Source organism: Equus przewalskii, chromosome 21 (assembly GCF_037783145.1).
Source record: "Equus przewalskii isolate Varuska chromosome 21, EquPr2, whole genome shotgun sequence".
In the NCBI taxonomy this organism is placed as follows: Eukaryota; Metazoa; Chordata; class Mammalia; order Perissodactyla; family Equidae; genus Equus; species Equus przewalskii.
The window spans coordinates 17,233,606-17,260,899 of record NC_091851.1 but is presented as its reverse complement, the minus strand read 5'-3'; the positions used below and the strand labels follow the sequence as shown (position 1 = coordinate 17,260,899).

The 27,294-nt window shown below is 38.9% G+C and overlaps 1 protein-coding gene across 5 annotated transcripts; it reads left to right on the top strand.

Moving 5' to 3' along the window:
• Positions 1-1,201: 1,201 nt before the first annotated feature.
• On the top strand, positions 1,202-26,699 carry CRLS1 (cardiolipin synthase 1). Of its 5 annotated transcripts, none has more exons than XM_070587887.1 (7): positions 1,202-1,517; positions 4,643-4,780; positions 9,685-9,814; positions 20,910-20,995; positions 22,084-22,152; positions 23,661-23,752; positions 25,717-26,699. In XM_070587887.1, the coding sequence occupies exons 2-7, from the start codon at positions 4,670-4,672 to the stop codon at positions 25,802-25,804; spliced, it is 576 nt and encodes a 191-aa protein (XP_070443988.1). In that variant the 5' UTR covers positions 1,202-1,517; positions 4,643-4,669; the 3' UTR covers positions 25,805-26,699. The 5 variants fall into 5 exon arrangements, with proteins under 5 accessions (XP_070443988.1, XP_070443986.1, XP_070443987.1 ...); XM_070587885.1 differs by having other exon boundaries at positions 1,480-1,953; XM_008538203.2 differs by lacking the exon at positions 1,202-1,517 and adding an exon at positions 2,648-2,829.
• The last annotated feature ends 595 nt before the right edge of the window (positions 26,700-27,294 follow it).

The following is a 27,294-nucleotide window of genomic DNA, read 5'->3' as shown; positions in this document are numbered from 1 at the left end:
ATTTGATAAATACCCAGATCACAATGATGTCCAAATTCAACTGGTCTTTCCCTTTCCTAACTAACCGAATGGAGAGGTTAAGATCAAGTTTACCGGAGGTCTGTCATCAGACAGGGCTGGGAAGGATAGTGGCAAGGCAGCAAGAACCATTCAAATTCAATTTGACACAGAATACAACAAGAAAACAGTTCTGTAACATTGCAATACTAATGAATATTAATAAGAAATCAATGATGATGCGGGGTCAGTGAGCCGAGGAGTCAAAAGAACGATTTCTTGGACTCTCAAGATCTGGCAGTAGTGCTCTTTTATTTTGAGAATAGTGTGGAATAGCATGGGGACAGGACCCACGGGCAAGAGGAGCTGCTGCTGCCCCGGCTACTGCTGCAAACATGGGTGGAGAGTAATGCTAAATTTAAGGCATAGGTATGTGAGTTATCTCTTCACAAGACAAAGGAAAGAACATGTAAAAAGGTTAAAACGGTATCAGTGCAGGTGGGGTCTGCCCATTGGGTGGTCCCACAACTTTTAGATAAGAATGAAATCGGATTAAGTAAAGGCCAAAAGCCACCACCCTAAATCAGTTACATGAGGTTGCCAGACAGTAACCAACTTAAGTCCTTGCCTTCCCCATTAAGAGTTTCCAGAGATAAGGCCATCCTGCCTTCCTCCTGGTGCAGAGGGGGAGGCATGGAGATTTCCTTCGCAAATGAAAATATCTCTCATCAAAGGGCAAGCAAATTCCACTCCTCGGAGCCTGCTTCTCATCTGCAGTTTTAAAATTAACCAGCCGAAAATCCTCATCAAATGACTAGTATGATGTATAATTAATAAATTAATAATGTATAATATTAACCAGTTAACGATGAACTGATTTTTAATTATTTTGAATATTCCTCTAATAAGCAAGTTTCTTAACCTCTCTGAGCCTGAGTTTCCTTATCTCTAAAAGTAAAGGTAATAATGGAACCTATCCTGGAGTTGTAGGAGGATGAAACGGGATAACGCACTATAGCCGGGATAAGAAATCACTCCTTTCGGGTAAACAATTAGTAATTGCTATTATTAACATTTTCTAATACTCATATTCTTTGGCATATACAATGCTCAAAAGAGGGAAAGGAGCAGGGAGCTAGTGTTTATTAATTACTTCTTCTGTACCAGACCCTTTAGTAATATTTAACCCTCCCACGGGGGCCCCAGAGCGCTGGACACACCTCGGACGTGGCCGTTCTGCCAGCCACAGGCCTCGGAGGGTTTCAGGCCGGGGCCTGAGATGGCTCCTGTGCTCTCCAGGCCACGTCAGCCTCGTGGTCATCCCGCCCTGCTCGTTCCTCTCCCCCTCCCCACGGACCTTGGCTCCCGATTGTAGGCAGAGAGACCAGGATCCGGCTAGCGCGTCGCTACCGGAGGCCCACGCAGCCTAACGGCACTCGCCTCCCGCTGCAAGCCCAGCTGCGACGGTGTCGCAAAAGCGTCGCAAAGGCGTCCGTCCTTGGCGGCTCCAGGCCACCTGTGTAAGCGGAGTGTGCTGGACTTTGAAAACTAGCATGCAGGCGGCCGAGGGGTTTCGATATCGTGGGGGCTCCAGGGAGAAGTGGCTCGCCGGCGCCCCGGGCTGCTGAGCTCTCGCCGCCTGCGTTCCCGCGGCGCGGCCACAGGGCCATGCTGGCTTCGCGCGTGGTGCGCGGCTCGTGGGGAGCCCTGCGCGGCGTCACCTGGGAGCCGGGGGCGCGGCCGGGCAAGGGGCGAGCTCGCGGGGCCCTGCTGCCGCCCGTGCCCAGCTGCCTGGCGGGGCGCTGGTGGCTGCGCCCGGCCGCGCTCGGCTTGCGGCTGCCTGGGGTCGGCCCGCGGGGCCACTGCTCGGGCGCGGAGAAGGCGGCCCCCAGGTCCGCGCCCGGAGAGGACGCCGCCGCCGAGGCCCGGGGCGGCCCGGCGAGCGCCGCCAGCCTGGTGGGTAACCGAGGCGGAGGAGGAGGAGGGGCAACCCTGGGCCGGGGTCGCCGGCCCTGCGGGGGCTTGGTCCTGGACAAGAGTAACGCGCTCGGGCCGCTCCGAGTCGGACGCTTCCGTTTGCGAACTTTTAAACCGTTCCCTGGAGAGAAGTTAAGGGCAGGTTATTCGGTCGGGATGAATTTGAGGGGTACTGAGCGGGTCCACCTTCCGTCTCGGCGGTCAAGTTAGAATCCCTCCCACCCGCGCTTCTATTCGCACGCTTTGCTGGACTGGCCTCTTGATATTGCATTGATAAAAATGCCTCACTTGTTTTGTTAAAAGCCTATTTTTAATTTTCTGAAGCGAGTCCCCAAGTATTTAGGGCAAGTCTGTGGGAAACTTCAGAAAGGTGTACAGGCCTCTCTGTTTGCTTGTGCAGGTTTGGTTCACTATCGTTTGTCCTTTGGTAACCTTATATGTTGTAGGATGAAGGATAATCAAATAATTTAAATCGTAATTCAAAGATTCTTTAACCTCTAATTATAGAAAAAGATCAAAACTCTCTTCTTGAGGTAAAGGAGGGAAGTATTTGTCCACTTACCTGTTGAAATACTGCCCCAGCAGAAGACACCAGAGCACGAGTGTGGGAGAGCTTTTGATGTCATGTTAGCAAGACTCATGCAATTATTACATCTTCAATTGTTATGTCTTCAGCGGGCCCCTGTGCTGCTTTCATCAGTTGTCCAGCATGGGTTGAGGTGGCCACATCCTGGCAGGGGTCTCAGCTCCTAATAGCTAAAGCATGTCGAGGTTTGAATGCTGGATGCTTTGAGGTTGCCGTATCCTGGCTGAAGTCCTTCCCAGAACGGCAGGAGTTGGTCGAGTATGCCACAGGTTATCTGGTTGGATAATCAGAGATTAGCTCTCTTTAATTTTAACTTAGAAACTTTTACAAATTTAATGATTAGAAATTAGAGGTATTTTATTTTAACTGAAATGTTTAAGTGGAGCTAAAAAGAACCCCCTTTCACTGTTCCAACAACATTCATTCCTGTTTATTCACCAAATGAAATGATCTCACTGTTTGCAAATCCTATGAATATCTCAGATTAATTTTGGGACTCTTTCCTCTGACCTTTTGCTTTGTTATTCTTTTTTCTCAATCATGAGCTGTCTCTTTTTCCCCGTCTCTGAGTTGCTGTAATTTTGGATCAGTATTTGACTTATTCTGTACCACAGTGTGGTCAACAGACTTATCTTTTTTCTCTGGAGTCTGAAATACTCTGACCTCTGAGCTTGAATTTGGAATCTGTTCCAAAAATGTTCCCATGTAATTATTTAATGTGGTCTACTTTCAGTGAAAGGTCCTTGAGTAGAGGTTTGTTGCGTCCCGTTTGATGATCGTTTCCTGGAGAATTTGAAGTTTTTCTGTAGCTTTCAATGACTGTATTCTGCCACCTGACCCTAATAACCCCATTAACCCTCACAGCTAAGGTGAACTTTTCTTGCCGGGTTCTCTTTATCAATACAGACTTAGTATCTTTAGAGAACTGCCTTTTCTTACAGGATGGCTCAATGAATTTTGAACGATGTCTTTAGAAATGGAAACTGTCACTTTTTTAAAAAATCAAAATTAAGGTTGAGGCAGATTGGTTACTGATTAAGAAAGTAGGGTTGGACTTGTGGGGAGATAGTCTGGTGGGGTAGAATTGGCAGCCTTAACTCTGGAGAAAAATCCAGGCTTTAGGGAAAGACATTTTCTTGGTATTATTTCTGTACCCTGTTGTGCAGGGTTATCTTAGCTCTGGTAGGCTGAGGCTTTTTAAAGTTGAAATAGTCGCTCATGAAACAGATTTTGTTTGGCAAAGAAGGAATATTCTTCAGAGCAGCTGCCAAGGAGTCCTTTTGTTAGTACCAACTTCAGACTGCTTGGCTCCAAATGAAGTTTCAAGGAATTATAAAGCTTCCCACATGGGAGCTGTGAAAGCCCTAAGCTTCTAGTTGGGAATTTTAACATTTCCATGGCTATTTTGAAGAGATTTATGGAATTTGTCCTTATTTCCTAAGGATCGCAATCCCTGTTCCCAGCTCCATTGTCTTCCATCTATTTTCCAATTTAGTGATGAGTTTATGTAATTAATTTTTTTTCCTCTCTTTGTATCTCTTACGCTGTGTATAGCATTTAGCATTCTTTTGATAGGTATGTGTAGAGAAGTGAGGAACATTATTTGCAATAAATGTTTTAAGCCAAAATGCCTAGGGTTGTTAATTTGACTTTTTTCTGGCACTTTCTAGACTGTTTGTCTACTTGAAGTATAAGATGTTCCTGAAGTTCCACTTTTAAAAGCAGTGTTGTAAGTTTTTACTTGTAATGGTGAAGTCATATATTAGAGGCTTCACTTATATGGTAGATAACACATGTTTGTTCCTTCTTTCTTTAGGAAGAAAACCTGCTCTGTGTATAGCAGACACTGTAGTCTGTGTTTGGGTACATGACGTATCTTCATCTTCTATATTCTTGACAGGTTTAGAGCTATATCTGTAAGAAAACACAATGGATTTAAAAACTCAATTTAAAGTACTAAATTTAAAGTTTATGTAGCTTTTGATCCTTAAGTTGATGGAAGCATAGTTTTCTAATATATATAGTTATTTAAAGTATGAATTTACAGTATTTAATTTAAATTTTGTTGTGTTTGTATTTCAGTATGAAAACCCATGGACAATCCCAAATATGTTGTCAATGACGAGAATTGGCTTGGCCCCAGTTTTGGGCTATTTGATTATTGAAGAGGATTTTAATATTGCTCTAGGAGTTTTTGCTTTAGCTGGGCTAACTGATTTGGTAAGTTGTAAATGCACTCCTCCTGTTTTACTCCCCTTCCAAATCCCAGGGTCTCTGCTATACTGACATAGCACGGCCTTAGTCTCCTTTCCCATGGAAGGAAATCCTCAAGATAAATCTGACCTAGTACTTTGTGTAAGGACTTGTCTTTAGCATCTGTGTGGGTTTCTATTATTTTTTATATGATCTAAGGAAGGAAGAGAAGGTTGTAGGGAGGCAGAGAAAAGGGAGCTTTTTACTCTTGGTTTTTAACTTCTTTGTAAAAGAAAAACCCTTAGAAATTCCCCAAGGGCCAAGTATTTGCTTTAGGGATAGAAATAAAGGAGAGAAGCTGTGAGATTATTTTTCTATTTAATGTGGTAGAAATACTCTGATCTACAACAACAGTTGGTTTTACTGGTGGAGAGGGAAACAGTGGGCCGGTGTTGTGACCAGGGAACTTGTAGAGGCTGGAGCTCTGCTCAGGTTTATGCCAGCAAGAGGCCATAGGCACCCCACAGATTTGGTTCGTGGTCCCTGCTCCACACCCCTCTGACCACCCAGCAGAAGACCTTGCCCTGGGCCAGGCATTAGGCATCTTCCTTCTACTCCCCCAGCAGATGGACAAATGAGAAAAGAGCTCCTCCATACCACTCTGTCAGTTTTGGGAGAGGGAAGGATTTGTTTGGGTTATCTCAAATTAGAACTTGGAAAATGAGTTTATAATAGAAGGCTGCATATGTGTTAAATAGGCTTTTTGTTGACTGAGCAGCCATCATCATGTATGACATTATTTGTATTTATTACCCACCTTATCTCATAAGAGATTTGAAATGGCTTATAAAAATACATGTCCTACAAAAACACAGTTGAGGGAAGTGAGGAAAAGGTAGAGGAAAAAAATTTAAATCAGGGCAAAGTCAGCATGTAGAAATAGATACCATATATTCTTGTACTGGGCTGGTCTGAGATCCATGTGAGTACCCAGACGGGCAATAATGATTTGGTGCCTCGTCAAAATGATTTACGTTTGAAAAGCATTGCTTGATATTTATTTAGTAGGGATAAAGAGAAACTAATTTTCTATTAATAAAAGTTGTATAGCATCTTTCTTTGTAACGTCAGCTATTCCATTTGAGGTTCACAGAAAAAAAATTCCACCTGCCCAGTAGCATTGGTGAGCAATAGAGAATTACTGAAGATTCTTCAGGATAAACAAAGGACGGTATTTGCATTGCTATGTGGCATTTCCAAGTATACATCAAAAATATTCTCTCAAAATGGTTTCCACCTCCTTTTCAAGAGTTTAGCTCCTATTTGTCACCACTTCTCCCCATTCTCACAATCTCTCTCTTTGTCTTTTGTCTCTGCTTTTACCTCTGAAGGCTGAAGGCCTCCACTCATTATTAATATGGTGTCCAACTCTGTCAAAGGCCACTGTACTGATAATGGAAAGGTTTTTTCTAACGTAACAGACAAGATCTTTCTCAGTGACTGGATTCGCTCTTTTTTGTTTTTTTAGAGTTTTTTTAGCTGCCACATGAGATTGCAATATTCACTGAATGGGAAAGGGCTTATTTACATTTTTCTAAAACTATGTATTTATAAGACAGTGTGTGTGGACACCTGAGTTATCTGGCACCATTTTTCACGTTTACACCGTGGAGGTTTTGATGCCTCTAGATTGGATGCAGGGCAGACGACTGGACTCATGGGCGGTTTAGGCAGGGGCGTGACAAGGCCTGATTTATGTTGTCTATGGGAGAGAGGTTATAGGAAGGCAAGAGTGGAAGCAGAGAGGCTGGTTAGGAGGCTTATAGATAGTTAGGGGAATGGTGATGATAGCTTAGACTGGGGTGGGAATTTGGAGTTGAGAAGTGAATGGGTTTGGGATATGTTTTGAAGATAGGGTTGTTATGTTGGTGGATTGCATGTGTGTGGTGAGAGAAAGAGGGGTTAAATATGTCTGGCAGGCTGTTACTTTTTTTTTCTTTTCAACAACCAGGCACATGAAGGTAACACCTTCTGTGATGAGGAACACTCAGAGTAGGACAGGGTTTGTGGAAAAATACCAAGAGTTGCTATGCCTGTCCAGAGAGAGGTATCAATTGAGTAGTTGAATATGGTAGTTTGGAGTTGGAGGAAGTCATGGTTTGAGATAGATTTGAGAATTGTCAGCTTGTAGATGGTCAAGTCTAGATGAAATCATCAAGGCTGTGGTAGGAGAAGGGGTCAGAGAAATGAGCAATAAGTGGAGCAATCTAGAAGGAGCCAGTGAAGGACACTGAGAAGGAATAGCTGGTGAGAAAGGAAGAAAATTAGGCAATAAGGTGTCCCTGAGGTTAAGTGAAGAAATTGCTTCAATTGTGTTGAGGTCAAGTAAGCTAAAAATAGAATTCATTGGTGACCTTTATGAGCCCCATCTCTAGAGGAGTGGGGACAGTAAGAGTGGGTTGGTAAGCAAACATGAGGCAGTCATGACAATCGACGTTGCTTTGAGTGAGTTTTGCTTTGTAGAGGAATAGGCAAATGGCGTCAAGGAAGGGTAGTTTTAGAAGCTATGTATACTGGGAAGTTTTTGTTGTTGAGTAACTGATTAATTAAATGACCAGATAGAATGGGAGAGAGAGATGGGGGAGGAGAGGCAAATCACAGAAGGTGAGAGGGCCTGGGATCAGGGATCAGGGAAGGCGGAGAGGATGTGAATGGACGCAGGTAGGTGGTGCATTTGGAGGTGGGAGCATGAGGGAGTCTGACAATCTGTTTCTGTTTTTCAGCGAAAATATAGACATGATCATGAGCTAGAGTGAGAGGCTTTGGGAGGGATGGAGTAGGTTTGAGGTGAGAGCAGACAATGTGAAAAGAGAAGGTAAAACAGGCAGGCGTGGGATTGCCAGGCAGTATTTTTTTTTTTTAAAGATTGGCACCTGGGCTAACATCTGTTGCCAATCTTCTTTTCTTTTTTTTTTTTCTTCTCCCCAAAGCTCCCCAGTACATAGTTGTATATTCTAGTTGTTGGTCCTTCTGGTTGTGCTGTGTGGGACACCGCCTCAGCATGGCCTGATGAGCGGTGCTATGTCCGCGCCCAGGATCCAAACCAGGGAGAACCCAGGCCGTTGAAGCTAAGCATGCAAACGTAACCCTTCGGTCACGGGACTGGCCCCTGCCAGGCAGAATTGAGTGCCCTTGGGAGATTTGTGGTCATGCATTTGAAGTGAGACCAGGCAGCACATTTAGGTGTTTTTCTTGAGCGATGTTCAGCTGCTTGGGTGCAGGCCTCGAGTACATGGATAGTTGTCTGTGAGCGGGTTGAGGGAGAGTGAGGTAAGAGCATTATAGGTGTTTGCAAAGGAGTAGTGGTGTTGATGTCCTTGGAATCTAACGTGCGCAGAGGGACAGTGAGGACCAGAAGGTGATGGCAGAGAAAAACTGGGAGTTTAAGTTCCCTGCGATCAGATACTGAACTGAAACCTGAATCTTCCAAGGCCCCAGCTCCCAGTTCCAGGCACTTTCTGTTAGACATTGTTACCTCTAGTATACTTAGGAAGAAAATAGATTCTTTCAGTTGCAATAGTAATAGCTAGGAATTGCTTTTTTTGAGGATTTAGTGAGTGCTGAGTGCTGAACAAGTATTAATCACATTATGTGGTGCAGACAAACAACCCTTTGAGGTAGGTCATGTTATCTCTGTTTTACGGATGAGGAAGCTGGGGGTTAGAGGGGCCGAATATCTTGCCCAAGGTCACACAGTTACTAAGTGGCTGACACAGGACTTCACCTAGTCATGTTCCGCTGCAAAGAGCAAGTTCCCCCACATTGTCCTGTACTGTTGCTGTCTCTCTAACTCACTGGAGTACTTGAGATGTGGAGGACTTATTTTTCCTTTAAAATGTTCCATGTTAAATAGCATCTAAATGAATTTGTCTTTTTCTTTGGAAATAGGACTAGGAAATTCAAACATTTCTTGCAGCTTGAAGTTAAATAAAATGTGTAAAAGCCAGGTAAAGATTTGGAAAACCAGGTAACATCTGCTTTGTGTAATAGGGATAGACAGTACTTGGTTTTGATCCATTTTGTGGCCCCAGGGTGGTCAGATCTTTTCTTTTCTCAAGTGAGGCTAGAGATCTGGAATTTTGTGGTAAGACTTTGAATATTTAAATGTTGGCAACTAATTTATATTTTTAAAAGCTCTGGGATGGTCACACAAATCAGTGGCAGGCCTCATTTGGCGCGCTGGCAACCAGCCATGACCTCTGCTTTAAAATACAGTTGGTTTCCAAGAATAGTGAAGAAGTAATTTGCATAACAAAAATTTTAAGTTGGCCAAGTACAGAAGGTGGAATGTTTTCTTCAAATAACATGTCATGCAAATACAGTCAGACGTGGAACTAACAGTGGCACTAAACAAAACTGAACAAAAAAGAAAAATAATAACAGTTAAAATTTAGAAAGTTGGATCATATTGTAGAAAAGTAGGTAGGAGTGAAGTTAGAAGAGTTTCGCAGTTAAAGGGTGGTCCTTGCAAGTAAAGGCAGCTGTTTCAGCCATAGTGAAATAGCCCAGGGCTCAAAAGACGGGGCTCCTGGTCCATGCTCTGTCAGTCATGCTTTCCATGAGTTTTATTTGGGTTCTTTACATCTCTAAATTTGTGTCTGGGTTCATCCTCCAAAGGGCATTGTGAAAACAATGAGAAATACCAGAAGGCCTTGAGAAAGAAAAGTACCATAGAAAAGTTATTTTCAGACCAGTTGGTAATTGAAAGCTAAACGTATACCAGTGAAAGAAAGAGAAGGTTTGGGGGTAAGAAACAGAAGAGGTTTTATTACCATTTTATGAAAGTATAGTTGTTGTTTAGTATCTCTTAACCTTCAAGATATCTACTCTGTACCTATTATGACTTTATTAAAAAAAACTTCTATTTTCAGTTGGATGGATTTATTGCTCGAAACTGGGCCAGTCAAAAATCAGCTTTGGGAAGTGCTCTTGATCCACTTGCTGATAAAATACTTATCAGTGTCTTATATGTTAGCTTGACCTATGCAGATCTTATTCCAGGTAAGAACGCCGTCATGCGTGCTTTTAAGTAGCATAGGGAAGAATGACATTAGTCAGCTTAGGATTTCTCTTGTTTGAGACACAAATAATTTTTGTTCCAAAAATATATTTTTCAACTTTAAACTGTTTCCCTAATTTTAAACTATTGAACTATTTTGCTTATCAAGCTATTTGTTTTACTTTAGAGTTTGTGTCCTTGTTATACTAGTAGAAGCTGTTGTTTTTTTAGTAAGATTATTTAAAGTTAAAATTAAACAAATATTATTTCACAGTGCCACTTCATTTTAGTCTAGACTCTTTTGAAACTGTATTATATATTCTTAGTTCCTTTAAAGCAATTTAAAGTTTTCCTAAGTGCGTTATTTTTTTAAGTACAATTTAATCATAACAAATGAGAGCTTTGAAATCCTGAAGATGTCTATAAAATTTCACATTGTTAGATGCTATTATGCAATTTCAAATCATACATGTAGTCTATATTATCTGAATACTCTTTCTGACAAAATTTTATGATCTCTTGCTTTGTATTTTGCATATACTTTTCTGCTTGTTCATTTTCTACTTAGCTGTATTTCTCACTTTTTCTCCCTCAGTTTAGGTTAAACTTTTTGTTTCCTAGAGTTAGAAATAGAGTCTGGGAAGAAAGAAGCTGTCACTGGTCTTTCAGTAGCATGTTATTGACATTTGATGGGAAGAAGTGTAGTGGTGTTTCAGTCTGGTATAGTGTCCTCAATCTGGAGATTCTTTTTCTCCTCTACCTTTAGACTTTTAAATTCCCGTACCAAATTAAAAAATGAATTGGATTAATGTTTATATTTATGTGTTTGAAAGTCAGAATTGTGATATGTATTTATGGTTGAGTTGTTGAGGGGCAAGGGTATTCTCATTCTAATTAATGTAATTTGTAGGAAAAAAGAACCTACAGAGCATTCTGTTGACATTATTTAAAAATCAAATGATTGTGTGTGTGTGTGAGTGTGCATAGTTTCATGCCTCCAATTTTTCAGGGTTACTTTGTATGATGTTGGATTTTATAAGTGTTGACCAGGTATTTCCCCATTGAACATAGAAATTGTTTCCAGGTTTTGGTGTTAGGGATTATGTTGCTGTGAACTTTACCTAAATAATTGGTATAGGTTGCTTTCTGAGCCCATACTTACTTTCATTATCATTCTGGGAATTTCCATTTTCCCTCTCACGTGTTGGGTCTGTTTTCCAGGCTGCCACAGCTTCCTTGTGAAGGTCTTCCTTTTGGTGGAGAGCAGGCTCCAGTTGTTTCCTGTGTAAGGACACAGCATAACAGCCAAAATTTTAGAGGTTTACAATGTCTTTATTTTGCAGACATCTAAAATGTCTTTCTTCTGCCCTCCATACTTAACTGACGTTTGAACTGGGCGTAATTTTCAGTTGCAGGTTATTTCCACTCAGAATTTTGAACACTGTTCTCCAGACTTCCAGGTTCTGTCTTGCTGTTGAGAAGTCTCATGCCATTCTCATACCTTTGCCTTTGTATGTGATTATGTTTTGTATTGAAAAGCTTTTAAGATTTTTTTTTAGGTTATTCCTAGTTGATGTTTTAAAAAAATTCTCTCTCTTAAAAATTAATTTTCTAAAAGCTTCTATGGATACCCAATTATCCCAGTACTTTTTATTGGAAGATCTGAACTTTCCAGACTCACTGCAGTGTCCATATATACATGTGTCTATTTCTGAGTTATCTGATTTTTCCCCATTGATGTGTCTATCTTTGCACCAGGACTGTTCTTTTTTTTTTTTTTTTTTTTTTTGAGGAAGATCAGCCCTGAGCTAACATCTGCTGCCAATCTTCCTCTTTTTGCTGAAGAAGACTGGCACTGAGCTAACATCCGTGCTCATCTTCCTCTACTTTATACGTAGGATGCCTACCACAGCATGGCTTGCCAAGCGGTGCCATGTCTGCACCTGGGATCCAAACCAGCAAACCCCAACCCACTGAAGTGGAATGTTCGAACTTAACCGCTGTGCCACTGGGCGGCCCCAGGACCATTCTTAATTATTATAGCTTTGCCAAAAGTCTTGGTATCTGGTAGAGCAAGTCCTTCCACCTTTGATATTCTTACACTTTTCCATTTATGTGTAAATTTTAGAATCAGCTTTTCAAGTTACCCAGAAAACCTGTTAGGATTTTAATTGGGATTGCATTCAGTTTATAGATTTATTTGAAAGAATTGATATCTTTACAATATTGAGTCTTCCACTTGACAAATATGATATATCTACTCTATTTAGGTCTTTCTAAAATGTCAGAATGTTAGTTTTTTCCAGAGGTAATAAATGACTTTTTATCAGATTTATTACCAGGTACTTGGTAGTTCTTGGTGCTTTTATAAATGGTAACTTTTTTGCATCATTTTGTAGTAAGTGTTGATAGGAGGAAAGTCAATTCTATTTCTAATGTTGATTTTTGTGTCTAGCAAACTTGGTAAAGTCTTATTCTAATAATATAAATGTAAATTCTCTGGCATTTTCTACGTCCTCAATTATGTATTATCTGTAATTAATGGCAGCGTATTTCTTCTTTTCGAGTCCTTTTACCTTTTCTTTTGCTTGTCTTACTTTGTCACAGTACAGTATTGAATAGAAGTGGTGCCTGTTGTTTTATTCCCGATCTCAAATGGAAAGCTTTCTTTCAACATTTCACATTAATTACGATATTTCCTGTACTGTTATGTAGATACCCTTTTTTCACTTTATGGAAGTTCACTTCTTTTAGGAGTTTGCTAACAGTTTTTATTACAATTGGATATTGAATTTTATCAGATTCTTTTTCTTCATATGTTATGATAGTCATATTTTTTCCCTTTAAGCTATTAATGTGTGCATTACATTATTGATTTTCTAATGTTAAACAAACCTGAAATTCCTGATATAAATTGAGCTTGTTCATGATATGAAGGTATTGCTGGATTTGGTTTGCTAATGTTTTGTTGAAGATTTCATATCTACATTCACAAGATTGGCCTGGAATTTTTTTCTCTAAATATCCTTGTTAGGTTTTAGTACCAAGTTTATGCTAATCTCATAAAAGGAGTTAGGGAGTCTACTCCCCCCGCCCCCATTTTTGGGAGACGTTTTTTTTTCCCTTGAATTGTCTTGCCAGAGGCTTGTCAGTTTTATGAATCTTTTCAAAGAGCAACTTTGGCCTTTGTCAAACTTCTCCAACTTTCTTTGGGTTTTCTTTGTTCTTTTTCTAAATTCTTTAGATCAGTTTTGTCTAGTAGAAATATAATGGGAGTCATAGATGAAATTTAAAATTTTCTAATAGCTATATTAAAGAAACAGGTAAGAATAACTTTAATAACATTTTATTTAACCCATTAGATCGAAAATGTTATCATTTCAATATGTAATCAATAAAAAATTATTGAGATTTTTTTCATACTGTGCTTTCAAAAGCCAGTGTGTAGTTTGCACTTAGTCAGCACCTCTCAATTCAGACCAGCCACATTTCAAGTGCTTTTTCTTCTCATGGCGCTAGTGGCTGTTGTATTGAACAGCACAACTATAGATGGATCCTATTTAACTCATTTCTTTTCAGTTTTTTGAAAGTTGTGTTTAAGGCTATACATTTTCCTTGAAGTATCCCTTTCACTGCATCTCATATGTTGATATTAGTATTTTTGTCATTATTGAGTTCAAAATATCCTAGTTCCATTATGATTTTTTTCTTTGACCTAGGAGGATAACAAAAACGTATTTCTTAATTTGTGGGGATTTCTAGGTATCGTTTTGTTACTGCTTTCAAGTGTTACTACTTTGTATTCAAAGAACATCCTCTGATTTTTAGCCCTTCAGCCCAGTATACAGTCAAATTTTATTAACATTTTATGCATGCTTCAAATGATTGTGTGTTCTGTAGTCATTGGGTGTGATATTCCCTACGTATCCATTTGGTTAGTTTTTAATCCTGATCTTTAAATCTATTTCTTTACTGACTTCTTTTTCCATTTGGTCTGCTTGTTCTATGTTATGGAGAGAGCGTGTTAACATTTCCCTCTCTGTCTAGGATTCCGTTACTGTTCTTTGTAGTTCTGATTTGTGCTTATGTCTTTTGAAGTCATGCTATGAAGTGTATATAAATCAGAATTATGTCTTTTTGGTGAATTGAATGTTTTATTATGAAGTGATCTCTATATCTCTAGTAATAATTTTTAAAGTCTCTTTTGTTGACTGTTACACTAGCTACATTAGCATACTTTTGGTGAGTGTTCACATGACAGAGAAATCTTTTACTTTCAACTTGTCCAAATCTTTATCTCTTGTAAATAACATATAGATGGATAGATTTTCTTTATTTTATGTAGGCTAAAAATATTTTATATTTCAATTGAAACATTTAATCCATTAGCATTTACTGTGATTACTAATATTTGTGTAGCAGTCTTCCATTTTATTTTATATGTTTTATTTGGCCCATATGTTCTATCCTACTTTTGTGTGTGTTTTTTATCATTATATTTGTTTTTCCTGTACCAGTTTGAAAGTTTTGTCCTCTGTTTCCATTTAGTTATTCTCAAAATTATAACATTCATCTTTATCTTATCAAAGTTTAATGTTAACAACTCTGTACTCATTCTGGGCACTGGAAGGCCCTTAGAATACTTTAACTCCATTAATACCTTTCTCAATTTAGGTTATTGTGATACTTTAATTTTGTGTATTTCTTAAACCTGCATGATATTATTGTTTAGAAAGTCAGTGTTCATTTAAATTTATCTTCATATTTACTTTTTTCTGGTTTATATTGTTTGATATATTTCAGACCTTCCATCTGGAATCATTTTCATTTTATCTAAAGTATATCTTCAGAAATTCTTTTAATCAGGTATACTGTGGCACATTCTTGTCTTTGTTTTTCTGAATATATTTTTATTTTGCCTTTTTTTTAAGTGAAAACATTTAAGTTCCACTCTTAGCAAATTTCAATTATGCAATACAGTGTTAGCAACTATATAGTCACTATGCTTTACATTAGATCCTCAGACCTTATTCATCTTAAAATTGAATGTTTTTACTCTTTTACCATCATCTCCCTATTTCCCCTACCCTCCAGCCTCAAGCAAACACTGTTTTCTTGTGGCTTTTTTGTGAGAAAGATTGGCCCTGAGCTAACATCTGTGGCCACTCTTCCTCTATTTTTTATGTGGGACGCCACCACAGTGTGGCTTGACGAGTGGTGCTAGGTCCATGCCTGGAATCCAAACCCACAAACCCTGGGCTGCCAAAGCGGAGTGCACGAACTTAACCACTGTACCACTGGGCCAGTCCCTAGCAAACACTTTTTTACTCTAGTTCTGTGAGTTTGACTTGTGTTTTAGATTTCACATACAAGTGATACCATGTAGTATTTGTTTTTTTCTGTCTTCTTTTGCCTTTATTCTTGAAGGATATTTCTGTTGAGTATAGAATTCTGGGTTGGTAGTTATTTTCTTTCAGCACAGTTACAGTATCATTTAATTGTTCATTTCCATTGTTGGTAATAAGAAATCAACTGTTAATCTATTTCTTTTTTGAAGGTAATCTTTTTACTTTTGCTGCTTTTAATATTTCTTCTGTCTTTGGTTTTCCGCAGCTTCACAATAATATTTCTTGGTATGACCTTCTTTTTTATTCATCCCACTTGGGATTTGTTTGGCTTTAATCTGTGGATTGATTTCTTTAATCAGTTCTGATTAAAATTCTGAGTTACAATCGTCAGATGTTGCTGTTGCCTATTTTTCTCCTCCTTTTAGGCCTGCAGCATACCTATGTTAGACTTTCTCACTGTATCCTTTGAGTACCTCAGCCTTTCTTCTGTATGTTACCTCATCTTTTCTTTCTGGGCTCCATTCTGGGTGATTACTAATGAGTTACTGTTTCATTTCAATAATTCTCTCTACAGCTGTGCCAAATTCTTATAATTCTTAACTTCTATTGTATTTTTCAGTTACAGCATTTCTATTTTATTCTTCAAACTTACTAAATCATCTTTTATAGTTTTCAATTTCCCACTGAAATTTTCAATCTTAGTTTTTATATCCCTTTGAACATAGTGAGCTTAGTTGTTTAATAGACTGATTATTCCAAAATCTTATGTGTTGTAAGGGTCTCTTTCATTTGTCTGTTGTTTCTATTCGTTCTTATTCATGGTATCCTGTGTCATGGGTTATTTTTGACTGTTTAGACACTGCATTAATATTTGAAAAATAATTTGGAGGAATATTTTGATGCCTAGGAGGATGGCTTCACTCTCCAGAGAAAATTTTTTGTTCAGTTCTACCAGGTGTCTAAGAATGCTTACAGTCTGGGACCACCTGCACTGCCAGATGGTGGGACTTTCTTGTAAGGCCTGGTTTTCTTTGGGCCATCTCCTCTCCCAACCCTATGGTTCAGATCCCAGTTCAAAGCTAGGAGGTGCTTAGGGCTCTGGGCTTTGACTACTATCCCTTCAACCCCATGAGGCTGCCAAAAACCCCATTCAGCTTTGTGGCTACTTTTTAGGATCAGGGATAGTGGCATTGAGTGTCTATGCTTGTTTTTCTGAGTTATCACTCTTTAATAGGTATTAGCCTGACAGTTTCTTAAAACCTTGTAAGCTTTTTGATTTCAAGATTTTTTTTAATGTTTCTCTTTAGTTATTTTAGTGGGAAGGTTGTTCAGAATTACTAGTCAGATATTAATGGAAGCTGAACCCCAGGATCTTTTCATTATCCTTGTAGTTCTGAAATTTTACAATGGTATATGTTCTAGATCCTTCTAGAATTTGTAGTGAGGCTTTCTTTCATTGTGCTGTGTACTAAGTAGGCCCCTTCCGTTTGAAAATTCATGCTTCAATTCTGAAAATTGTATTATGTCTTTGATAATTTTCTACCCTCTGTTTTCTTCATTCTCTTCTTTCTAAAATTCTTTAATTCTAATCTAGTTCTAAATTCTAAAATTCTGATCAGAATTGAGCTTCATGGATTGATTCTCTTCTTTTCTCTCTTATTTCATTTTGTTAACTCTGTCTTTTTGTTCTCTTCCTGGGAGATTTCCCCAACTTTGTCATTTACCCATTCCACTGACATTTTAATTGCTATCATTTTTAATTTCCAAGAGCTCTTGTACTGGTGTTCTTTTTAGAAAATGTGCCTTTTTCTTATTTCATAGGTAAGTATCATCATTCAGGATATCTTCTATCTGTGTATATATATTTTTTAAAGGGTTTTTTTTTTTTTTACCTCTCTGTTACATCTTTTTCTTTTGAATTCCATTTTTTCCTATGTATTTTGCTGTCTCCTTCATGATGGAGACCTTACTAAAATCTCTGGTGATCCTTGGCTGCTCACTTCCATTTTAGTGAGGCATAAAATGTTAATTGGGTGCTCTCTGGGCGTTGGTGGAATTTGTTGGGGTTTTGTGCTTCCCTCTAGGGCGAACAGGCAGGGACTAGGCGTGGCCCTGAATTCTCAGTACCTTTAGGCTTATTCTGTAGATAAGGGCTCTCCATGTGTTCCTTACGGATTGCAGAGGCCTTGCCACCTGTGTTTTGGGAGCTAAACTGTGGGAGAAGGCTGGGGGTTCTCGTGTTTAGTATGTCGACCTTCACTTGACCCCATTCAACCCCGGTGAGCCCTAGCTTTAGAGGTTTACATGTAGAACAAGGGTTGGCAAACTTTTCTATAAAGGGCCAGATAGTAAATATTTCAGACTTTGTGGGCCACATGGTCTTTGTTGCAGTTACTCAACTCTGCTATTGTAGTGTGAAAACAGCCATAGAAAAAACGTAAGTGAAAGTGGTTATGTTCCAATAAAACTTTGCTTTTGGGCACTAGAAATTGAATTTTATATAATTTTCATGTATCATGAAATAGTACTCTTTTGATTTCTTTTTTCCCCCCCAACCATTTAAAAACGTGAAAATAACTCTTAGCTGCAGGGAGCCACAGCATTGGTGTAGAGACCCAGCAGAATGGTGTTAGGGAGGGCTCTGGGGACACAGATCTAACTGCTGTTTCTGTGGACTTCCTGGATTTCTCTGGTGCGAGTTGGCCTGCTGCTTTTGAGCATCCCTTTCTGAAGGACTTGGGTATCGGCTTTCCCCACTGTTGAGGTAGTTATTACTAATAAACTTAGTTAAAACTTTAAAATTTGTCTCCTTTACCCATAGTCTTTTGTCTTTGTGTCTTTTCATTCCTTTACTGTCATTTTAGAAGGGTTTGGGAGAGAGATGTATATACGCAGTCTTGCATCATCTTGTTTTTATACTGCATTTTTTTAAAAGTTCCATCCACCTTGATTTGAATAGCCTGGTTTCTTCAAGAGTAGAAATTTGCTTTCTTCCTCAGCTGGAATAATAAATAATTCTGCTTTTCTTCTTGCTCTTCCTATGGGAGGGAAGAGAAGGGTGAAAACAAATTCTTTGATTTGTTAACAACAGTGGATGTGAATCTAAGTTAATTTCTACTTGCTTAGGTGCATTTGTTCTGCCACATTTACCAAATAATGATTCCTTTCCATATCATTGTGTTATTGGTTTAGTATATAGCAAATACTTACTGTTGGTTTAAATCAAGTTCTAGAATAATTATTCTGTTAAATTTATTTTCAATGCAATATAGATAATGACCACTTTTAATAAGTAAAAGTGACTTGATTTTATTATTTCCCTTTAACACTAATAAAGTTTGCCTATGATGTACCTCCTTCTTGTAGACATTAACTATATTTCAGACAGAGTTAGCAAGTAGGGAGGAATACTTTGGAGCAATCCCTGACACTTTTATACCCTCTGGCCCCCACTAACACACTATCATACTCTGATAGGCAAAATGAAAGCTGCTTTAGCCCTGGAAGAAAGGGAAGGGAAGGCCGAGAGAGAAAGCAGGAGCAGTTAGAAGATTCGAAAGCCAGGGAACTGGATAAAATTGCCCAAGAACCAAAGTAAGAGCCTGTATTTATTGCTGTCAGTTGGCAGAGGCCTTAGTGGCACATGGTGCAGCAGGGTCCCAGCCTGGTTGTGCATGTGAATCCCTGAGGGAGCTTTCATCTGTGCTTTTATCACAAGACTGGTACAGATGGTAAACTGAGTCCAGAGTTGCTGATTGCTAGTCACACTGCTGGGTTGGAGCCTAATGCACTGCCCCAAGCATAGGTTGTGAATTCCATAGACCTAGGTTCCATTCCTGGCTGTACAGTCATGTGCCACATAATGATGTTTTGGTCAGTGACAGACCGCATGTACAACAGTGGTCCCATAAGATTAGTAGCATATAGCCTAGATGTGTAGTAGTCTATACCATCTAGGTTTGTCTAAGTACACTCTGTGATGTTCACATGACGGTGAAGTTACCTAACGACGCATTTCTCGGGATGTATCCCCGTTGTTAAGTGATGCATGACCGTACTACTTACTAACTGGTGACCTTGGCCTGGTTATATAATCTGCCTGAGGCTTGTTTTCCATATTTGTAAAATGGGGATAGTGATAGTCCATATTTCATGGAGCTGGTATGTAGATTAAATGACATAATATGTATGAAATGCTTAAAACAATGCCAGATGCTCGGTAATTTTGGTACTTAATTGAACTAGAACTCATGTCTTTGCTATGTATTGAATTGCCTCATCTCTTCTTCTGCAGAAAGTTCTTGTTTAGGATTAAATTGTATTCTTTTTCCCTTTGGTGATGAAATACAATAGCAGATGTTTATTTTTATCTAAAGTCGTGTTTAAGAGTTTTACTATATGTAATTTGCATGTTTGCTTCATTTTAAAATCTGATTCTTATTAGATTTTGACAGCTAATGATTATTATAGAAAAGCTTGTTTTCCAGGCCCAAAAATCCTCCTGAAAATCATGGCTGACTTGTTTTGTACTTGGCTCATGTGGCTATGCCTTCTGCGTGCTCCAAACACCATGACTTTCTTGGATAAGAATTTTCTCTTTGGAATAGTCTTGTCATCAAAATCTAGGCCAAGGATCAACACTTAGATCACAGCCTTGACCAGCAAAGATTTAAATTTTAAATATGTAATTAATTAGTGAAGTTGTTCTTAAGTTGCAGAACCAATAGCATGTCAAAATTGCAGAGGACCATAAGTGTAACCTCAAAAGTAATTCATAAAAGAGCTGTTTGAAAGTATTACGGAAAGGATGTACATGATCCTTTTATTTTAGTAGTTTAAACCAATGTGAACTGTGTGTTCAGGAGTTTTTTCTTTTTTAAAAAAGTTGGGTTTTTTTTTCTTACGAAAAATATATATTCATGGTTAAAACTTCCTACAGTACAGAAAGATGTTTAGTGAAATAAGACCTCTGCACTCCTATACTCATTCCACAAGAGAGTAGGGGTTCCTTGGGTATCCATCTGAAATATCCTTCTGCTAGCTCTGAGGCCGTGCTGTAGAATCTTAGGAGTAATGAGAAAACTATCAAAAAGTTTAATTCATGTTTAATTAGAATTCCTTGAATAAATGGGGCATGAGAAAAAATAGCAATTGCCTGGGTAAGAACTGGCCAGACTAGAGTGAAAATATTTTGTTTCTCCACAAGCGCTACATAGAGCAAATTTTACTGTTCATAAAATAGTCTAGAATCCAGAAACAACCAATCAAAGCTCCTGAGACACCAGACTGATGTCAGGACTTTGAGTCCCAGCATCCTTTCCAAGCTCTTTATCATCTCATTCCATGTCGTTATAGTGAGCATGGTGATCCTTTTTCCAAAGACACAAAGCTGAGAAGTACCAAAGGAGATAGTGGGAGCTAAGTAGAGCTGACACTGATGACTGCAGCTTAAAAACATACCCAATGAAAAGAAATAAGAAAAAGAGGCAAGAGGATCAACATTCGGAAACGCACACATAGACTTTAAAAGCCATAGTCTGTCCTTTGCTTTGTTTTGAGGGCAGGTTAAAGAAGAATATAAAAATCAGTGGTTCACTATAAGGACCCTAAACCATTAAGTGTTTATTATAAAATTTTTACTTGTGTGAAACACCAGTTTATGGTAAGGCTGACTGAAGCTTCATTGTATGCATAATGTCTTAGTAATTTTCGAAATCCCAATCAAAATTATTTTATATTTGATTTTCAGTTCCACTTACTTATATGATAATTTCAAGAGATGTAATGTTGATTGCTGCTGTTTTTTATGTCAGATATCGAACTCTTCCAACACCGGTGAGTTTGTTTCAAAAAAATATATTTTTACTATTACTTATAACTTAAGGCAAAAAAAAAAATCACCCTATCGTATACCGAGTTTCACTTTATGGGAATAATTTATGGCATTTTTTTTTTGATCCATTAACCAAGAGTGGAAAAAAAACACAGCAGACATAACTATCATCTTGCTGTTTGAAGTACCCATGGAGGTAGTTGTTCAGTGAACATATGAATATCAGAAATCAGTTTTAAAAAGCCATGTTTTTGTTTTAAGTCAAAATCTTTTCCGTTGATACCACATAAAATTTAGACAGCTCACCCCGTCCCTAGCAGCACTTAGGAGTGTTGTGCGTAACCTGGCCCCCTTTCCTCTCTAACTTGGTCTCTGCTGTGGCTTACATAGAATTGGGTTTGTCTGCTTGTTTGTTTATTGGTTCTGCAAATATTTGAGCACATAAGCATAGCATATACCCATCTTTTGGTTCATAATCCAGTGAAAATAGGAGTATTTTATTCATTTTGTTTTTTAATCTATAAAAGAAAACAAGGGTGATTTATTGAGTTCATTTAGTAAAAAGGAGTTGTCATGCAGACTTTATGATAGTTATTGTGTTAGAATTTTATAGGAATGGAGAAATAAATCCATTTAAGTTTTTTTTTTTTAAAGATTTTATTTTTTTCCTTTTTCTCCCCAAAGCCCTCCAGTACATAGTTGTATATTCTTCGTTGTGGGTCCTTCTAGTTGTGGCATGTGGGACGCTGTCTCAGCGTGGTTTGATGAGCAGTGCCATGTCCGCGCTCAGGATTCAAACCAACGAAACACCGGGCCGCCTGCAGCGGAGCACGTGAACTTAACCACTCGGCCACGGGGCCAGCCCCCCATTTAAGTTTTAAAGCTCTATTTTCAGTAGCCTGTGTATGATGTATAAAGAATATAGATACGCTCATTCAGGATAATGAAAGAGGATGCAGATAAAGGGTTCATCTAGCACAGAGCCAGGCGTGTGGTAAACACTCCATAACTGTTACATCGAATAACAAAATGTTTATTTTGAACTTGAAGGATAAATTGAATAAACTTTATCTTTTTTGTCCTCTGCCAGCGAACACTTTCTAAGTATTTCAATCCTTGCTATGCCACTGCTAGGTTAAAACCAACCTTCATCAGCAAGGTAAGAGACACACAACATCCTTTTAAGTTAGTCCCTTGTGAATATTTATTATAGTGAATGTAAACCTCAGTCTGGAGCAGCTGAAAATGAGACGAATTTAAATGCATTGACTACAGAGGTAGAGAGTGGGGTCCTTAAGTCTCTGAATGAGGTATATAAGGGCCACCATTTAGGGAAGGTAGAGGGAATGGAAATGTAATTGCATCTTGATTGAGACACAAAGAGATTATGAACATCCTTTCTGGGTTCACTACTCCTTTCCCTGTGGTTGGAAACACCATGTAATAAGGTCCTTTTGTTTTTAAGATCGATTGTTACATGGAAGGGGATAGGAGACAATTTTATTCACTGATAAACAACTGCTACTGTGTCATCCATCCTATTTTCCTGAGCCCTCTTCACACAGAAGATGTATGCCAATCTTTGCACACCCAGAGGACACTATTAATGCCTCTCAAGGCACGTTTGTTTTTTTAGTGGCCTTGATAGGTTTGCTCCAATCATTGTTTTGCCCCATCCCTTGTGACAGAGGTTTAAGAGGTTAGCGATACCAGTCATCTTTAGGGCAGAGGCTGATTACTTTCATACCAGAGACTTCCTGGGGTTCACTTTTACCTACATAGATGGTTTTTTTAATTCAAGTGACTTATATTTGTATCAAGTACAGTGATTTGAGTGTAGCACTACATAGAAAGTGGCTTAAAGAGGTGCAGGCACAAATGCCTCAAATCCTTGGTCTTGCAAGAAGTTCTCCAGACCATTTTTATTATGTTTTTAAAACGAGGCAGAATCCTTGTAATTTGGTTGCAGAATGGATGATGGAACATAGGTGTTTCTCTAGGCACAGCACCCACTGATTGCTCCTTCACCCAGTCTCCCCCAGAACACTCCTCACGATGAGTAGAGGGGTCTCCGGTGTCTTTCTGGTTCTGTTTTCTTCCTTTTCTCCTCCATGCTATCTTTTAGGGTAGGGAAACCTACTCATTTCCTCCAGAGAGCCTCTCTCAGGGAGATGAGTGCATTTCAGTTTTCTAACCTTACAGGTTGGACAGGTAGGCAGGTAAAGGGAACACTGAATGAAGTCTTGGGAAATCTGAGCTTTGGGTTTGGATCTGTAACCCGCTGTGACAGCAGGCAAGTCGCTTAACTCATTGCCTTTTCATCTGTGAAGACGTGGCTTAATTATTTCCATATTCACAGGGCTATTTTAATGGGCAACTGAAAAAAGGCACAGAACTTTGCAATATTATTGAATTTCTCTGGAAATTCAAGATAGTGGTATTTTCTTACAGTTGCCCTTCCCCTCACCATAAAAGGCAGCTGTGCAGACAGATGGGCCAGTTAGTGAAGTTCTGTCTTTTTTGTGTCTGTCTGCTGCTTTGGCAAGGATATTACAACATGAAGCATGCTGAGGGTATGTTGTGTTACACTGTGGGTTATGCCTTTGTCTCATAATCTTGAAACAGGATCTGGTTGGCACTGTTCATTTATGGCTTTTTTTTTTTTAGGTAAACACAGCAGTCCAGTTAATCTTGGTGGCAGCTTCTTTGGCAGCTCCGGTTTTTAATTATGCTGACAGCATTTATCTTCAGATACTGTGGTAAGCTAAATTTAGAATCACTTTCTGAGAATGTCAACAGAATGGCTTATTGTGACAATTCTAGAATTACTTTGTTCTTTCGTGTTTATTGAGCACTGGCGGTGTAAAGCTGAGGGCTATATTTTATGGTTGATACCATTCTTAAGAAGCTTACTATCAAGTATGGAATGTGGAAGTTATATTACAGGAGCTTTCCTGCAAGTTAAAAGAGCTGAGAGGTACAGATAATGCGTTGGGGTTTCAGAGGAGGGAAAGATAGTTCCAGGTAGGAAGAAGAGGGAAGGCTTCAGGGAGGAAGTGGCATTTGAGCCATGAGGTCTAGGTGGATTTTATACAGGGAGAGATTGACGGGAGACCGTTCAGCTGAAGGACAGACCCTGAGCGAAGTCAGAGGGGTGAGAGTGGATAAGGAAAGCTGCATCCGGCCTAGAGAAAGGGGCATAGTGGGAGAGAAACTTGGAGAAAGGAGTTTGAATTTTATCTTATTATGCTTACTTATAGCCTTGAAAATGTGTCCAGTTCAAACTTTGAGTCCAAATGTGCCACACTGATTTTGAAGCACTGTATTGTGTAGTACACTTTTCACTCTATAATTAAAACCTTCTTGTTTGATGTAGTCTGAGCTAGAAAATGGTTGATTAACCAAAGTCAGTTAAGCTAAAGAAGCTTTAAAAATGATACACATGCTAAACATTTCATTTTCTAAATTATATAAACATAGGACCAAGGATTTTTCTTTTTTTTAAAAGACTTTTTTTTAAAATATTTTATTTTTCCTTTTTCTTCCCAAAGCTCCCCAGTACATAATTGTGTAGTTTTAGTTATGGGTCCTTCTAGTTGTGGCACATGAGACGCCGCCTCAGCATGACCTGATGAGCGGTTCCATGTCTATGCCCAGGATTCGAACTGCCAAAACCCTGGGCCGCCAAAGCAGAGCACGTGAACTTAACCACTCGGCCACAGGGCTGGTCCCCAATGATTTTTCTTTGAGTATAGTACCATCAGTGGGAGTTTTTTCTTTCTTAGATAAACTACATCCTGTCCGTAATACAACCTCTCTGATTTTCATTTTATGCTTCTTTAAAGTGATATAAGAATTTAAGAGATTTACAAAGCAATCTGAGTACAGAAACTTTATAGATTTTTACCCTTTTCTCTAGTATTTAACAATCATTTTGCCTACTTACTTTGGCACTATTTTTTAGCAACTCACTTGTTGTCAAGTCTTTCCAAAGTATCCAGCTTAGTTCTCAGAAATAGCAACTCTTTCTACACGTGTGTTTCATTGGTTTATATGTGGATTTAGAATATGAAACGGGCATACACAGGTTTGGGATCACAAAAACAGAGTCTTGGTGATCCTACACCTCACCTGGTGGAAGCAGATGGGCATGGGTGCCTAAAAAGATACCTGTTTGCTGCGAGCATTCGGCAAGCCATGAGCATCACTTGTGTAATTTGAAAGAGTTAATTCTGGTTAATCTGGCAGTTCACTTAAGGAAAAATCAGTAAAGCAAGCTGAAATTTATTTAAAATGACTCAGATATTAGAATTCTCAAAATCTGCAGGAAATCTTCTAATCCTTTAAGCAGCATGGAGCAGTGGAGAGAGCACGTGGGCTCTAGAGTTCAAACCGGGCCAGGCTCCAACACAGTTCTGTGCCCTGAGCCAGTCCTCTGGGGCTCTGGTTCCTCCTCTGCAAGATGAGGTTGTTGTGAAAATACAGGGAGAACATTAGACACCTAGAGTGATGTCTGGGTACAAATGACAGTTGCTGCTATTATTATTTTTTCAGGCTCATTAACTAGATTAATTTTGTTTGACATTACTAATTTAGATGGTCTTAAAGAAAAGCAGTGTCTTTAGATTCTTCTGGTTAAAATTTACACCTCATAGCCTTTTTTACTTTTTAAATAACTCTCCTGTTTTTTAGACTAAATTTTCTTTCTTTGCTTCCATAAAAGGTGTTTTACAGCTTTTACCACAGCTGCATCAGCTTACAGTTATTATCATTATGGTCGGAAAACTGTTCAGGTGATAAAAGGCAAATGAAAGTCATCCATCATTGTTAGCAAGGAAGCAATACACGTCATCGGCAGCAGGGCCAGTGGAAATCTACAGGAGTTTCCCCATTTTCGTGTTCAGCTTGAAAAAGGACTTGTCAGAACAAACCATGTCATCTAAATTTAAGTAATATGCATTGAAAATAAGCTTGATCATGGGCAAATGCAGACTTTCCAATGTATTTTTAAATACAAATAAAACTATAATTTAGAATTTTTTTATCTTAGGTTTCTTAATTTATAAGGTACCAATTATTCCAAGTATTGTCTGTCATTTTTTAATGTTTTTTAAAAAAATAGTCCAGCGCACGGAAACTGAAGAGTTGCTACTCTTTGATAGAAATTAGATTGCTCACAAAGCACTAGGGAATTTCCTGAGTTTAAATATTTATCCTATACAACTTGGCTTCACAATTTTGTTTGATTTTAGATCTGCATACACATTAAGCGTTCATGTGGTTAATATTTGATCATTTAGGGTAATGACAATAAAGATGGCTTAGTTGTGGATGAAGTAAAAACTTGTAAAGAGATTTAAAATACAGTAAGTTTTAGAAATAATAAATAAGATCAAAATGGAAGGTACTGAAGTTCGTGTTCAGTAGGCTTCCAACCTCTCAGCTGCCTAACAGTTTACGGATCAGGATAACAAGTAGCAAAGGTAGGTGGAACATGAAAACGTGTCCGTTAGCCAATGCCATCCAAGAGACAGTGAGTCATCTCATGCCTTCCCACTGTATTTCTAACATAGCAATGTTTGTATGATGTTGGATGTTATGTAAATAATATGGAACTGTATATTTTTCAAAGGTTTTTTTAAACTTTGGGACATCTTCTTTTGTTAAGGTGTTAAAGGAATAAAAGAGCTGGAAAAAAAAAACGTACCTTCAACTTGGGTTGTCTGTATAGCATACCGTGGCCTTCTGCTGTTGTGTAAATTTTCTGATTCATAAAGTCCATTCAGATACATCACTTGCACTTACATTGTAAAAATAATTGGTTTGGGACCATCTGACCTTAAAAGCCCTTATTCTCACTAAATCATCATGTTTAGGAGAGTGGAGGATGCAGGGAGAGGGAAGAGGAAGACAAGGGCCTGTGCTGGTTGCTTCCTCTTAACAGTGAAGGTCTGGTGCCGCCCACTGTCCTAGGTTTCATCTAAGTATAATATGGAATCACGCAGTGAGATAATCCAAACATAGCCTGTTGAGCTGTGTTAAATTAAAATGGGAAGTTATAAGCAAAATTTATGCCTCTTGGCAGTGGCATCTTTGGGTCAGTGTGCCCCTTTGTTGCCTGCTAGTCCTGGCTCCCTTGTTTCCAGACTAGCTTGAGCTGCCCTTGGCTTAGAACGTACTGAAGGCTGCAGCCGGGGACACTGCCACTGAATTGGATGGAGCGTGGTATGAGCAAAGAGGAGGGTGGCGTAGGGTAGCCATTCTCCCTTCTAGAACCTCTTGTATGATCTCAGCCTGGGAG